Below are 16,417 nucleotides of genomic sequence, written 5' to 3'. Positions count from 1 at the left end.
GAGATGGTGAGACAGTGCTCACAACCCCTCCCCACCACACACTCCCTCCCACTAACAGCCCAGCCCTTTCTGGGGTCACCAAGTACACAGCTGCTGGCCCATCCCCCTGGAGGATCTAAATTAGAGAGCTGACGTCATCTGTGGATCCCCCACCTGAGAATCTGGATAACAAGAGGTTCACAAATATGGGGACCCAAAAGCTCTTTCCAATCCTTGACCCACCCTAATGGAAATTACACATTGACCTTGGACAGAGAACTGAGTATTTAAGATATTCTATTTCCATGCTCAGAGCTGGAATCTTGGCACTGGATAAGGTTGCCTAAAATGCCTGGCACAGGAGAGGCTCAGAAAGAATTTATTCCCACCTCACCCCACTTTATAACCCCTTCAAAGGATGTTTCTTTGGGGAAATGCCTCCCCTCATGTGCACAGAGACATGGGGCTATTTAAAGAGATGGACCAGCCACCTCCCTTCCCTCCCAGGGTCCTCTGCTGCTCAGAGGAAGCTGGTGCTTCGATCACATTTTGAGAAACAACTCAGAGAACCCCTGCCCCTTGCCTGTGGATGGTGGAGGTATTCCTCATGTCAAAGCTGGAGGAGCTGATCCTCTCCAGGTACGCCCGGGCCAGTTCGGGTGTGATGTCGTAAACCGTGTCCAGCAGCTTGGTGGTATTGTCATAGCTGATAAACAGCCTAATCTGGTGGAAAAGGGCAGGAAGACCAGTGAGGAGGACTGACGTGGCCCCAAGCAGCCCCACCCTGGTGGTCCATGCTGTGCCCCACCTCAGAGACTCAGAGATGCACAGTTCCCATTGTCACTGATTTCTCAATGGTCTGTCACAACTGTTTTGGCTTCCTCTTCAACCCAACACTTAGTAGGAAAGTGTTATATTTCAGTATCTGAACCACTGAACTCTTTGAAAGCTAATGTTTGCACATTTCTTTGTAGATTTGTTATGGGGAGGTCAGAGAATATGGTCCACAAATGTTGCACTTTGGAGCATCAGGGTGTTTTTTTTTAGATGAATAAGTTTACAAATGGGCCTCCGGTAATGAAAACCAGTGCGTGCTCCCTTGGTAAGATACAATATAGAGAAGATAGAGATATATAGGTTCAACTTTATTAAATACACCATTCAGATTCTTTCTGTTCTTATTCATTTTCTGCCTGGGTGTCCAAGGGTGTCAAGCTGAAGTCTCCCATCTTTCTATGCACTGTTATTCTGTGCTCATGAAGTCGTCTCTCCCTTGTGGATTCTATTCTTTGTCCATATAAAATTCCCCCTTAGTGCTGGTACCCTGTGGGGCTTCACCTCCCTCCGCTACACTTTTAGAAGATGAAGAAAATTTGCAAATGACCTCTTGATCTTAGAAATTCCTCCCCAGGGGTCCAGCTTCCTAACAATTTAATCTCCACCTAACTTGCAGAAGTTCGCTCAATATTGGGAGAGTAAAATTGAGGTTTAATCCATTTTATAACTGAAGATTATAAAATTGAAAGACGTTTGAAATAGTCTCAGCCCCCTAGGTCAAAAGAGGAACCTAGATATGTCAACTATACTTCAATTAAAAATTTTAAAATTTTTTCTTTTTTTTTTTTTTTTAAAGATTTTATTTATTTATTTGAGAGAGAGCACATGAGAGGGGGGAGGGTCAGAGGGAGAAGCAGACTCCCTGCTGAGCAAGGGGCCCGATATGGGACTCGATCCCGGGACTCCAGGATCATGACCTGAGCCGAAGGCAGTCGCTTAACCGACTGAGCCACCCAGGCGCCCCTAAAATTTTTTCTTAAAAAGAAGAACCTGGGGGCACCTGGGTGGCTCAGTCGGTTAAGCGTCTGTCTTTGGCTCAGGTCATGATCCCAGGGTCCTAGGATCAAGTCCCACATCGGGCTCCCTGCTCAGCTGGGAGCCTGCTTCTCTCTCTGCCCCTTCGTGCCGCCCCCCCCCACCCCCCGCTTGTGCTCTGTCTCTGTGTCTGAAATAAATAAATAAAATCTTTAAAAAAGATAAAGAAAAAGAACAACCTGTTTCTGCCTCTGGTTTCATAATAAGCCGACATTGTTGGATCAATTGGCCCTTGAGAGAGCCAGTCATGTGATACAAACACTTCTCTCAGGAGAAAGTCAAGACACACATGATAAAAACTGGAGGCAAGCCCTAAAGTCTTTATGAATGCCTCCCTGTTGGCAGCATGCTTTGGAGACTGCATTCCAGAATCATGATGCCCAAGGGACTTTAGTGTGACTGGGTCAACATCAGGAGGACAGAGACAGGTTGGCCAGTGAGTGAAAGTAACCTTAGAACTTGTACATTTCTCAACTGTAAACTCTACAGTTAAAATCCAATCATTGCTCATACTAAAATAGCTATCAATAGAAGTAGCTATAAATAGAAGTCGCTAGTAATCCATGATTCGTTTGATTTGGGTTCATGCTTCCAAGGACCAGAAACTCTATAGCTATTGTCCTTGGCCTTTCTTGAATGCAAAAATATCCTAAAATGATTTTTGGTTCACAGCCAACATTTTCTTTATATCATGTTGGTTCACATTGGAGCTATCTTGGTTGTCTACAATTCTTGTTCTTTTCTTGGTTCGTCTACACTAAATGCAATCTGATAACCAACCACTTGAGGCCTCATCCCAAGAGTTTTCTTCAGAGACTCAAGATATATTGGCCGAGGTGGGTATCCAATTTTCCAGGGCACCTTGACTGGCTGAACATGAGAGGTTTAGAATACACCTTTCCCCAGATGGCTTGGTGATGGGGACATGGGAATGTGCACTTCCCACTTACTTCTACAGGACTAATTTTCACAATTTCTTCAAATGATAGGTGAACCATGTATCTTCCCAAAATCCATAAGTTTTCTGCACTGACCCATGAAACAGAGTCGTCTGCAAAAAATAAATAAATGGAGAAATACGTAAATAAATAACTAAATAAAAGCCACTGCCTGGTATGTGATAATCAAAACCATCTTTGACGTCAGGACCTCCTTCCTATGTTCATTCATTCGTTCAACAACCATTCATGGACAGCCTCCTACCTAGGAGACGTTACGCTACACATAGGCAATCACAGATACCAGCCACCTGAGGCTTTGTTCCTCAGCAGCATGGTCCCTGGACTAGCAGCACCAGGACCACCTGGGAACTTATTAAAAATGCAGATTATTTGGGGGCACCTGGGTGGTGCGGTCAGTTAAGCGGCCAACTCTTGATTTCTGCTCAGGTCATGATCTTGGGGTCGTGGGATCGAACCTGCATTGAGCTCTGCACTCAGTGGGGAGTCTGCTATGTCTCCCTCTCCCCTCTTTCTCTGCTCCTCCCCGCCCCCCCTCACACTTGCTCTCTCTCTCTCTCTCTCTAAAATAAATAAATAAATAAATAAAATCTTTAAAAAAAAAGATTCCTTTAAAAAATGCAGACTATTTTTTAATAGTTAAGATCACAAAATATAGTTTTACTTTTAGCTCACTTAGTTACTAAATAGTCTGGCAACTTGAAATATATATGACTCTCTTTTATTACTACCAGTAACAATCATTATCAGCCTTATTGATTAGCACCAGATTACTGTATTTGAGCCAAAACAACTACTCATCCTTCCTCATATGCACCCCAAATGTTCTCCAAATCTTCTCTCATGTGGGCCCTTTTCATCAGCTAGAATGCCTTTGCCCCTAACTCTTCTGCTCTGAAATCCTATCTTCAGAATTGAGTTCAAACATTCCCTCTTCCCTCTAAAGCTTTGTCTTGTCTTCTCAGCCATCAGTAATTTCTCCTTCCTCTGAATTCCCAGAAGATTCTGTCGCTCTGTTCAGGCATTTGAAATTGCTCGTCAGCGGGATGTCAGTGGGACTTCAAGAACCATCATGTCCAGGCTCCATTTGGACTTCACATTTCACTAAGCTAGAATCGCCCTCATTGCCTCCAATCCTTCAGTAAAAGACTCTTACACACAACAACATTGTGTTGGTGGCATTTTGGGGAAATGGAAGAAGCAGGGGAGCGTTTACAGGGCACAGTGACTCCATCACCAAGAGCTATTGCAAAAAGCCAGGGGCAATGACTCTCATGCCCAGACAAGATGGTGAAGTCAGCTGTGGTATGGGCTGGGTCACAAGAACAACAGGATCCCTCGTCAGCCCAGGACTCAGCTCTTGGGATGAGCACAGATAAACGCCCTAGGATCCCCTAGATGAGATGAAGACTCTGGACACTTGACTTGGTTATTAGAAGGGCTGGTCCCAGAAGGCTAGAGAACTGGGCGGGTGTGGGTAGGGGAGGGAGCCACTAAATTCATCAAGAACCAAGTTGAGTTGTTAATTTTAGATTAGTTATAAAGTATAAACTGTACTTCTGCAGACCAAGGATCCCGAAGATCGGGATATTTTTAACACCCAAAGCATTCCCAGTTACCTCAAGGAACTCCATGAAAAATAAAAAGCTTAAAGTACAAGTAGAATTCGTTTTAATTCACTTGAGTATAATAATGAAACATAGCATATAGGAATTTTAGAAGGAACGTCTGTCTCTAATTAAATTCTGGCGACGAGGACTTAGGGAAGTCTAGAGGCTGAGTGGCTCTCTCAGGGTTACACATGGTGAGATTCAAATTTCTGGAGGCTGTAAATATGCATCAGGCAGAAGGAATTCTGCTACGCACTGAAGACATCGATTATTCTATTGTGGGACACTCCTTATACACAAATCTCAGAGCTTAATTCCAGGAAAAGGATTGATTGGCCCTCACTACACTCCAGTCCCACAGGCTTCCTTTATGTTTCCCTAAAACACTGAGCTCATTCCCACCCCAGGGCCTCTGTGTTTGCTGTTCCCCTGCCTTCAACACCCTTCCCCCAAAGCCTCACAGGACCCGTTCCATTTCTCATTATGGCCTCAATTCAAATGTCAGGTCCTCTCTGATTCTCCAGTCCAGAGGCTGGCAAACTACATAGCCCACCAGCCAAATCCAACCCATCACCTGCTTTTGTGGAGGCTGCGAGCTTGGTTTTTACGCTTTTAAATAGCTGGAAGTAACATCAAAAGAAGACTATTTTGTGGCATGTGACAATTGTGAAATCCCAATTTCAAGGCCCATAAATAAGGCTCCGCTGGGACCCAGCCCCGCCTGCTCACCTGTTATCAATATCTGCTTTAGCACCAGAACATCAGAGTTGATTCACTGAGCCAGACTACAGGCCCACAGAGCCTAAGATATTTACTCTGACCCTTTATGGAAAACGATGGCCAAGTCCTGTTCTGGTCGAAAGCACTAAGCCTTTCCATAGCATTCATCCATTTTATTTTATTTTCTTCATAGCACCTACTGGTGCCTGAGCCCTCTCTCTCTCTCTCTCTCTCTCTCTCTTAATTTGATGGTTTAAAACTTTTCTCCACCTACCCTCCCCCAATAAAACAAGAGCTCTATGAGAGCAGAGACTTTGTCTTATTTTGCTCTGTATCTCCAGTTGCTGACACATGGTAGGATCTGGTAAGTGTTTAAAAAGTTTATTCTGTTTACACGACTCACATTAAAAACTCAACAAATTGAAGCCATCTGAGACACTGTCTGCATTACTCATCTGCACAGTCATTTTTTTCTCTTTTTTTCAGTTGTAGTAAACATAACATAAAGTTTACTAACTTAACCATTTGTAAGTGGATGGTTCCGTGGTATTAAGTGCATTCACTCCGCTGTGCAACCATCAACACCATCCACCTCCAGCACATTTTCGTCTCGCAAAACCAAAACTGTCCCCAAGAAACAACGACTCCCCACTTCCCCCTCCTCCCAGCCCCTGGCAACCACCACTACTTTCCGGCTCCATGAATTTGACTCCTCTAATACACATCTGTAAAATAAATGAGTATTGATCTACTTCTGCCTTGGCTGCCAGGAAACTTCGCGCTAAATTTCTGTGCTTTATTGCCTAGATTTCCTTTTAAAAATTTACCGCGTCCCACTCTAATCCAGATTTATGATACAGATTCTTGAACTTGAAACCTTACTCTAAAGGTTCTCTTCGAATCCAAGACGCTGTCATTATTTACATTCCACTTACAAACGAGGATGGCCCATTGATTGCAAGATGCAGAGGCATCCTTATTTTGGAGACTGGAACGTGTGGGAAGTGTATGGATGGAATAGGGTATGGGTTTGTTTTTGTTTTTGTTTTCAGTTTTATTTATTTGGGGCACCTGGGTGGCTCAGTCAGTTAAGCGTCCGCCTTCAGCTCAGGTCTTGATCTCGGGGTCCTGGGATCAAGTCCCGCATCGGGCTCCCTGCTCAGTGGGGAGCCTGCTTCTCCCTCTGTGGCCTCTGCCACACACCCCTCCTCATGCTCTCTGTCTTTCTCTCGCTCTCAAATAAATAAAATCTTAAAAAAAACAAAAACATTTTATTTATTTATTTGGGAAAGAGAGCGCTAGAGTGAGAGAGAGCATGAGCCAGGGCAGAGGGAGAAGGAGAAGCAGACTCCCCTCTGAGCAGGGACCCTGATACGGAACTCGATCCCAGGACCCTGGGATCATGACCTGAGCCGAAGGCAGACGATGAACCAACTGAGCCACCCAGGTGCCCCTGGGGTATGTGTTTTATTCCATAAGCCACATCAAACCCTTTTCGGAAGGTGGGAAGGACGGGTAAAAATCAGAAATGACAATGAAATCAAATCCCTATCTTCAGAGAGGAAGCACTACTTTTAAGGATGGACTCCCCCTGAAAAGTGATCCCACTCCAAAGCCCAGGCTCACCAGTAGCCTTGGAGGACGTCTGCAAAATCCCAGTCATCCAGGAGTAGAGAGCTCTCTGGGAATGAGCCGAGGTTTGGTCGTAGAGATCTTTGAACACCGCAGATCTAAATCACGAACACGGGCGTCAGTTACGGAACAAACAGGTGGAGGACTTGAGACAGGGTCAAAACAGCCAATGGACCCAAAGCTGTCTTGTGTTAAAAAGCCTTCCCACTCCCTTGCTATGTGTAGCTATTGGCCCATTTCTCCTTTGTCCTCCACATCTAAATTTCTTCTAAAGAGTGCTCTCCACTTCCTCACCTCTTAGTCACTTCTTTTTTGTTGTTGTTGTTTTATTTTTTTATTTTTTAAGATTTTATTTATTTGAGAGAGAATGAGTGTGCGTGCAAAAAGTGGGGGGAGGGGCAGAGGGAGAGGGAGAAGCAGACTCCCCGCTGAGCAGGGAGCCGGACTCAGGGTTCATTCCCAGGATCCTAGGATCATGACCTGAGCCAAAGGCAGATGCTTAACCGACTGAGCCACCCAGGCACCCCTCTTCTTTTTTTGTAACAGCTTTATGAAGATATAATTCCCACATCATAGAATTCACCCATTGAAAATGTACAATTCAATGGTGTTCCCAGAGTTGTGCAACCATCACCGCATTCAATTTTAGAACTTTTTAAACGTCTCAAAAAGAAACACCATACCCTTTAGCTACCACCCCCCAACTACGAGTCACCTCAACCCCTAGAAACTACTAATTTACTTTCTGTCTCCATAGATTTGCCTCTTCCGGACATTTCAGATAAATGGAAGCATGCGATACGTCATCTTTGTGACTGGCTTCTTTCACTTGGCATGATGTTTCCAACGTTCATGCATGTTGGACAATGCATTAGCACTTCATTCATGGCCTTTTCAGGGCCAAATACTATTCCACAGCCTGTACCTGCTACATTTTGTTTATCTATTAACCAGCTGATGGACCTCTGGGTTGTTTCCACCTTTGGTCTATTATGAACAGTGCTGCTGTAAACATTCACGTGCCCGTTTTTGTGCGGACAGACATTTTCATTTCTCTTGGATAGATACCCAAGAGCAGAATTGCTGAGTTAGATGACAACTCTGTCCTTGGCCTTTCGAGGAACTGCCAGATTGTTGTCCAAAGAGGCTGCATGATTTCACATTCTCACCCATAGTATATGAGGGTGCTGATTTCTCCATATCCTCACCAACACTGGTTAGTATCTGACATACTGGTTTTGGGTTTGTTTGTTTGTTTGTTTTTAAGTTTTCGTTTAAATTCCAGTTAGCTAATGTAATATTAGCTTCAAGGGTACAATATAGTGATTCAACACCTCCATACAACACCCGGTGCTCATCACAAGTGCACACATTAATCCCCATCACCATCCCCTACCCACCTCCCCTCTGATAACCATCAGTTTGTTCTCTGCAGTTAAGAGTCTGTTTCTTGGTTTGTCTCTCTCTCTCTTTTTCCCCTTTGCTCATTTGTTTTGTTTCTTAAATTCTACGTATGAGTGAATTTATATGGTATTTGTCTTTCTCTGCCTGATTTATTTCACTTAGCATAATACGCTCTAGTTCCATCCATGTCATTGCAAATGGCAAGATTTCATTCTTTTTATGGCTGAGTAATATCCATGATATATATATGATGATCACACTTTCTTTATCTACTCATCAATCGATGGACACTTTGGTGGTTTCCATAATTTGGCTATTGCAGATACTACTGCTATAAACACTGGGGTGCATGTATCTCTTCAAATTAGCATTTTTGTATCCTTTGGGTAAATACCTAGTAGTGCAATGCTGGATCATAGGGTAGTTCTATTTTTAACTTTTTGAGGAACTGCCATACTGTTTCCAGAGTGGCTACATCAGTTTGCCTTCCCACCAACAGTGTGAAAGGTTCCCCTTTCTCTGTATCCTCACCCACACCTGTTGTTTCTTGTGTTGATTTTAGCCATTCTGACAGGTGTGAGGTGGTATCTCATTGTAGTTTTGATTTGCATTTCCCTGATGCCGAGTGATGTTGAGCATCTTTTCATGTGTCTATTATCTGTGTGTCTTCTTTGGAAAAATGTCTATTCATATCTTCTGCCCATTTTTAACTGAGTGTTAAAGTTTTAAAAGTTGAGTTTTAGTGTTGAGTTTTAAAAGTTCTTTATATATTTTGGATACTAACCCTTTATCAGATATGTCATTTGCAAATATTTATCTGACATTTTGATTATAGACACCCCACTGGGTATGAAGTGTCTTGATCACCTTTAACCACTACGGTCTGGTCCCCTCCCCACCACACCTCTCCCTCTCCTCATGGCCCCAGTCACCAACGACCTCCTTGTTGCCATATGCAGCAGTCCCATTTAGTCCCAATATGACTTGACCTTACAGTAATGATGTCAAAGTTACTTTTTAAATAAATGTTAATTAAAAAGAATGAGTCATGGGACTCCTGGGTGGCTCAGTCAGTTGGGCGTCTGCCTTCAGCTCGGGTCCTGATCCCAGGGTCTCGGGATTGAGCCCTGCATCAGGCTCCCTGCTCAGTGGGGAGCCTGCTTCTCCCTCTCCTGCTCCCCGTGCTTGTGCTTTCTCTCTCTCTGTCAAATCAATTAAATCTTTTAAAAATAAATAAATAAAAATAAAAATAATGAGTCACTATAAAGAAAAAAAAAAAAACAAGTAAAGAATAGTACCAGTGGTGTACAGATAGGGCAAAAATTGTGAGGTTGGTACCAGAATGACCGACATTTGGGAGGCACTGTTTTAATCAAACCATTTCTAAACTCCACAGATGTTAAGCTCTGCTCCAGGCCTCACATGTTAACCTGCGCCCCTTGCTTTCTCCCCTCTGCCATATATTACCTCTGAGGAATGAGGAGTGGGGTTCATGGGCTGGGGGAAACACTCACAGGTTCTTGAAAGCGTCCTCACACAGGTCCTGGGGGAGCTTCTCTGCAATGTCCAGCTGCAGAAGGCTGCCTGAGGAGCCCCTCAGCACCCTGCCCAGGATCTCCACACACTCCAGCGAGTTCAGCAACTGGAAACACCTCTCCAGTGTGATGAGAAACAGGCTGCGGTTCACACCAGGGCTCTGGAAGGCTTGTTTCCGGATCTCTCTCAAATCAATAACAATGTCTTCCAGCTCCTAAAATAAAGAAGCTAGGATTGTCTCGTGAGAGGCCTCTAGATTTGGAAGCCCTGGGAGGAACCATACTTAGTAGTGGGGAAATCCAGGACCACTGTTTAACATCACTGCTCTGTCAAACCTTCTAGAACTTTCCATCTATTACAGAACAAAGTTGAGGCCTTCCCCTGCCTCTCCCACACTAGGCAACTTCTCACTCTCCAGGTATACCACATGACTCACACCTCAGGCGCATGCTTGAGCTGGAATTCCCTCCCCACCTCCTTCCTCTAGCGAAATCCAGCTCATCCCTCATGGATAAGCTTAACTGTCATCACCTTCTTGGTGAAGTCTTCTCAAATGCCCTCCTACTTTGCTCAAAATCAAATCTCCCTCCACTAAGTGCTCCCAAGTGCACCTTGAGCTAAACTCCATGATGCATTAGAGATACTTATGAGCCTGTCTTTCCTCCATGCCAATGGTTCTCAACCCCGGCTGCACATCAGAACCACTGGGGAGGTGATTCCAGCACTGGCCCACAGAGTCTGATTGAACTGCTCTTTGGTGGAGCCCAGGCAGCTGACTTTGGTGTGCAGCAGGGGTTGAGCCAGAAAAGTCCTTGACGCCCAAGCCATGTGCCCTTGACGCCCATTCCACTAGGAATGCCTGGTATCCAGAAAATATTGAGAAAGCCCATTAGGATGAATGAATGAATGAATGAACAAATGAATGAATGAATGACTCTTTTGAACCACAGAACCCAGGAATGCTGACAGGGCTTAGTCACAATTTGATTGGCACCCGTCTTTCCCCCAGCACACCCTGCAAACATAATAACCATCACTGACTGAGCAAAGACCACATACTCAACAAATGTTATATGCTATTATTATCTCAAGATCACAGGTGATGTAAACAAAAGATAGAATAAGCAACCTTCCCAAACTTACACAGAGCTAGGATCTGAAACAGGTATATCTGCATCCAAGCCCACATTTCTAACCATGACCGAGTGTTTCCTAACTTCGGTCATTTACTCTCAGGGGCTAAACAGTGTAGTGGTTAGGAATGCAGCTCAGGAGTTCTGCAGCAGAGGTCTGTGGATAGAATTTAGGGCATATGTGAACACTGGAAGAAACTGCGCCTTCATTTTACTGCCACAGAACTTACTTCCAGCATTTCCTTCAGGAATGAATGTAGACAATAAGCCACCAAAGCACTAGTAGGACCTTGGATTTGTCATCAGTAGAAATCTGAAACTTTCATAACGCATTACAGTTGTCACAGATATCTTGAAATCTCCTTTATAATCAATACCTCCTAAAAATTACAGAAGCTATTTGACTCAGAGTTAAATCTTGTCATTGGATGTGTTAAGCACATCAGTTACTATACTCCAAATGTGTTTGTTTTACATATTTTAATAAAGGCCCTTCAATAGAATTGGCTTCCTTTATAATCCTTTGTGTTTTATTTTATAGATTTTTCACAAGTTATTCTGAGAAGGGGCCCATGGGCTTCACGAGATGCCAGAAGGACTCACAGCTAGAGTCAGGAGCCCAGGTTCCAACCTCAAACCTCCCACTTTCGAGCTGTGTATGCAAGGTTATTCATTCAACCTCTCCAAGCCCATTTCCTTATCTGAATATTGAAATGGTAAGATTATTATTGTCCTTATCTCAGAACATCCTTGAAGGGATTCAATTGGTCCATGCATGTTAAACCCTGAGAACAGTGTTGGCAAATTATGATTCACAGGCCAAATCTGGCCCACTGCCTGTTTTTGTGAATAAAGTTTTATTGGAACACATCCATGCTCATTCATTTACCTGCCACCTATGGTTGCTTTCCTGCTACAACAGCAGAGTTGAGCAGTTGTGACAGAGAATACATGGCCTGCAAAGCCTAAAATATTTAGTATCGGGTCCTTTACAGAAACGGTTTGATGAATGTTCCCTTAGAATAACACCTGACACATAGTAAACCCTCAATAAACATTAATCAATATCATTTTCATAGACCAGCATCCTCATTTTTGCTGTATCTCTGCACTGCCTTTACTATTATTTACCTCATACTTTTTTTTTAAACCGACTTTTTTTTTTTTAACTTAAATTCATTTCAATAGGAAACATTACATCTCTACCAAACTCACAGGTTGGATGTTCCCATTCTATTTTAATAACAGACATTAAAGTAAGTCTGTGACTATTAAAATGTTTACATGGTTCAACTCCTTCTAGGAAACACTGTTTCCCACATTAAAGTGTCTCTGATAAAGAAAACTCTAAACCTCACCTTTCTGGGTCCCAAGGATTTTTCTGGGTCTCATAGACCTTGCTCTGTGATGCTCTTTGATCACCAACTTTATTTTGTAGAAATCTGTCTATTTCTGTTTGGTTTTTTTTTCTACCCCCAGACTGTAAACTCCTTGAGGGCAAGGGTTGTCTTTCATCTTTGAACCCAGTGTCCACTGATGCATAGTAATCATTCATGGATGTTTATTGAGCCAAACTATTAGAAGCTCCTCTGTACCCCTCATCTCTTAGTTCCCATAAGAATATATACTATAAGCCTCTTCATTTGAACTTTGGAAAAAGTAAGTGAGAAAGCTAAGGTCTGCAAGCTCCTGGGGGGATTGTGAAGGGAGAAGGTGGGAGGAAGATGTAAAGAAGGCCTGAGTCAGGCTCAGTTGGATTCAACTCAACAAATACCATCTGGCTCTGGATTTCCCCTACTCCCGGGGTGCCAAGAACGCCTCACCAAGAGGTCCTTCTTGTCTTCTAAGAGGCATTTCATGGCGGTGCAGAATTGCTGAGCATCTGTTTCCCTCAGGTCCTCCAGCAGCTTCTGCGGCTGGTACAGACGCTGCTCCAGGTGGTGTTCCACAGCTGCCTGGATTTGGGGTGTTAAGAAGACTCAGTGAGGACAGGACAGGAGCGCATGGTCAGCACCATGGCCAGCAGCCCAGCCAGGGCACCTCCTTCCCAGCAGAGCCCACCAGTTGGCAGCTAGTGGGCATGTTTGGTTTGGCTGGCTCCAAAATTTTTCATTAGCTGCCAACGTTTCAAAGTCAGGGGATTCCCCACAAAAATCCAGACTTCCAAGTTCTCTTGGAAAACACAAAGATTTGGCAACACTAGGCGTAACCCCTTCCTGATGAGAATAGCAGGCCGGGGAGCAGCTCTTCCCTGTAATTACACTCCTATTCACCACCCACCCAGCCAGCCTATTTCCCCGTGGCCTGCCTGGTCCCTATAGGTGATTGGGGTTTCAAGTCCAGAGCAGTTGGCCTCCGTCCAGGAAGTTTACCACCCCCCGACTGGCACTGCTCTAACCCTTTCCCACGCCCCAAGCTACGAGCGTAGAAGCAAAATTCAGGGAGCATGAACAAACTCCCTCTTGGCATCCCCTCGGAAGTGATGAGGAGAGGACAAAAGCGTCTCCTAAAAGAGATTACCTCTGCTGTCTGGGGAATTATTTTCTAAATCTCCGTTAAATAAAGGTGCTCTAGAGAGGCAGCATATTGTGATGGCATGGGCAAAGCTGGGCTCTAGAGCCAGACAACCCACGGGAACATCCCCACATTGCCACCGACTAGCTGTGTGGCCTGGGACAAGTTATTTAACTAGGATTGGTAGATAAAACACAGGATGCCCAGTTAAATTTGAATTGCAGTTAAATGGTGAATAATTTTTCAGCATAAGTATGTCCCAAAAATTGCATGGGACATATACTGAAAAAATTATTCATTGTTCATCTGCAAATCAAATTGAACCGGGAACACTGTATTTTTTTTTTTTTAAGCAACCTCTACACCCAGTGTAGAACTCACACTCACAACCCAAAGATCAAGAGCCACACACTCCACCGACTGAGCCAGCCCAGTGCCCTGGGAATACTGTATTTTTATTTGCTAAACGGGCAACACTACTTTGGGGCCTCAGTTTTCTCAGCTGAAAAATAGACACCGTAGAAACTTACTATGTAGGGTTTTTATGAGGATGAAAGGAGTGTGTGTAAAGTGTTTTCAATAGTGCCTAGCATATAGTAAGAGATCAATAAGTGTCACCCATTTCCCTATCTTGAATGAGTTGAATAATGATTCACTCAGTGACTCTCCCACTAGAATGAAAGGCCCATGTAGGTAGTAGTGTGACTGCCTTGTTCTCTTCTGAGTCTCCAGTGTCTAGAACAATGCCTGGCAGAGATTAGAGGTTAGATAAGTAGATATACTGAATGAATAAATAAATTTTTACAAAGGAAGAGAGAGAAGATACCTACTAGTCAGGTTAAAATATACACATCTCATGAGAAAACACTGCTGGAGAGAAAAGGGGCAGGCATTACTTGCCTTTAGGTGGCCACAGACCCATGAACAGAAGAAAGAAAGCAGATGCCATGAGGCCAACAGCCACCTCCAGCTAGTGGGTGTCCTGGTAAAGAGTTAGCAACCAACTCCCTGAATGTAGCTCTCATGTGAATGTTGGTTGATATTTTCATTTTCATTTTCATTATAAAGTAAATAAAAATTGAAACAATAAAGATGTCAGGACTTCATTCATTCAGATGTCAGAACTTCATTCGTCAATGACATGACTTCTTTGCTGACTCAGATAGTTTTTGAATACCGAAAGAATATTTCCTCAATTTTCTGTGCTATTCACAATATAATGGTAAAGATATGACATACCACCCTGGGCTGACGATCATGCTGATGAGGCACGTGTTGTCCAGTTTGCCACAGTCCCCGGCAAGCCCTACTGCTCCACAAATATCTTTGTCATCTATTACCATGCCTGTGCTACTGTTTTTCTTACAGTAGAGTTAAAAGGGAAGAAAAATATTTTTGGACCCATAATCAAGAGACTGGTCATTACACCCAAAGAGCCAGTCTCCTGTAATTCTGTTTAGCAAAAGAATCCCACAAGTTTTAGCAGACTAGGTGGCTTCTCAGAAAGGCCTCTCTTCTTACTCCTGACATGTGACTGTGGACTGTGAGCCAACGGGATGTGGGCAGGAAGAAGGGTGCAACCTGCAGGTCACGTCCTTAAAGAGAAGATGCTCGCCCTTCACTTCCTCTTTCCCACCACCCCCTCTCCTGAGTTGGAGAATGGATGTGCTATTTCAATCATGTGGGCAACAACTCTGTAGAGGATGACAAAGCAACCAGATAGAAGGAAGCTGGAGCCCTGGATAGTCTTTTGAAAGAGAGCTTCCTCTCCTCTCTGGATCTCCCACTGAGCTCTGAACTATATAACAAGAGATAGAGATAAACTACATTGTGTTGCTGGAATTTGGGGTCTCTTTGTTACAGCAGCTCAGCCTACACCCTAATACACCAAGTCTCCTTCAAAGGTAGAAAGGAGGAAAAACACAAAAGAGCTTGTATCATGTTTCAAAACAACTGGACAGAACACGTTTCCTTGTGGAAGTGAAAACTAGCTCTATACCTTATAGTCCATTTCCCCATCCTACCTGGCCCCTGAGTTTACAACCCTGGAGTGCTGAGAGGGAAATATATGATGGGGATGAATCTCAGGTACACACCTGCAGGCTGGGGATGGTGAAGGCAACATTCCGTGAATTCAGATAGGCCAGGACTCTGTGGGACAGGTCTGCCGTCCACCCATGGGAGCTTCAGTTGAAGACAGGAGAAGGTCACGATGACAGGCTCCCCTATGATGAGTAGTTCCCCTACTTGCCAAGTGGCCAGGAGACCAGAGTTCAGACAGGATGTGGGGAATGGGCCGGGGATGCTAGGAACTTTGTGTTTGGAGAAGGTAGGAGATTTGTTAACCTGGCACAGTGGTGGGGAAGTTCCCCAATCTAAGAATCTTCCAGGATCCCATTCTCTCAAAGACAATTATCATTTCTGAGCTGTGTGCAATATTCTAATTCCTGTAATAATCCACTTGGATTAACTACAATCCAAACAAACTGACTTGGAAAGATGTCCTTACTACGTTAAATTTAAAAAGCAGATACAATGTATATCATGAGAGGTTGGAATAGCATAGTTAAGAGTGTGAACTCAAAACCCAGATTCAAATCCTGGCTCTGCCACTTAATTGTGCGGCCTCAGGCAATCTACCGAATTTTCCTGTGCCTCAGTTTCCCTTTCTATGTGATATAGCTAAAAATTGTGAAGATTCTATTTGTTCACACATGTAAAGTGCTTAAAACAGTACCCAACCACATAGAAAATGCACAATTTCATTCAGAACAGCCAAAAATTGGAAATGACCCAAATGTCCAACAACAAGTAAAAGGTTAAACAAATATCGTACATCCATTCAATGGAATGTCACCCATCAATAAAAAAGGAATGAGTTGGACTTCAGTTTCCAGCTATGATGGAGTAACTGGCCGCAGATAAATCTTCCTGCCTTAAACAATTGGGAGGCCTTTATAATCCCATTTTTGTTACTAAATAAATAGATGGATGAATAAATGAACACAAAAATAGATAGATAGATAGATAGATAGATAGATAGATAGATAGATAGATA

At 43.6% G+C, this 16,417-nt stretch overlaps 1 protein-coding gene across 1 annotated transcript in view; it reads right to left on the bottom strand.

The window, feature by feature from the left end:
- Positions 1 to 16,417, bottom strand: part of OTOA (otoancorin) — a 59,947-nt gene that overhangs the window by 41,870 nt on the left and 1,660 nt on the right. Inside the window, 6 exon segments of the mRNA XM_021686843.2 lie at positions 563 to 702; positions 2,802 to 2,902; positions 6,767 to 6,870; positions 9,691 to 9,926; positions 12,669 to 12,800; positions 15,456 to 15,543. Of these exon segments, the coding sequence (XP_021542518.2) occupies positions 563 to 702; positions 2,802 to 2,902; positions 6,767 to 6,870; positions 9,691 to 9,926; positions 12,669 to 12,800; positions 15,456 to 15,543 (801 nt within the window).

This window comes from Neomonachus schauinslandi, chromosome 5 (genome assembly GCF_002201575.2).
Source record: "Neomonachus schauinslandi chromosome 5, ASM220157v2, whole genome shotgun sequence".
Classification (NCBI taxonomy): domain Eukaryota; kingdom Metazoa; phylum Chordata; class Mammalia; order Carnivora; family Phocidae; genus Neomonachus; species Neomonachus schauinslandi.
The sequence above is the reverse complement of the archived record's forward strand: the minus strand, read 5'-3'. Positions and strand labels throughout refer to the sequence as shown.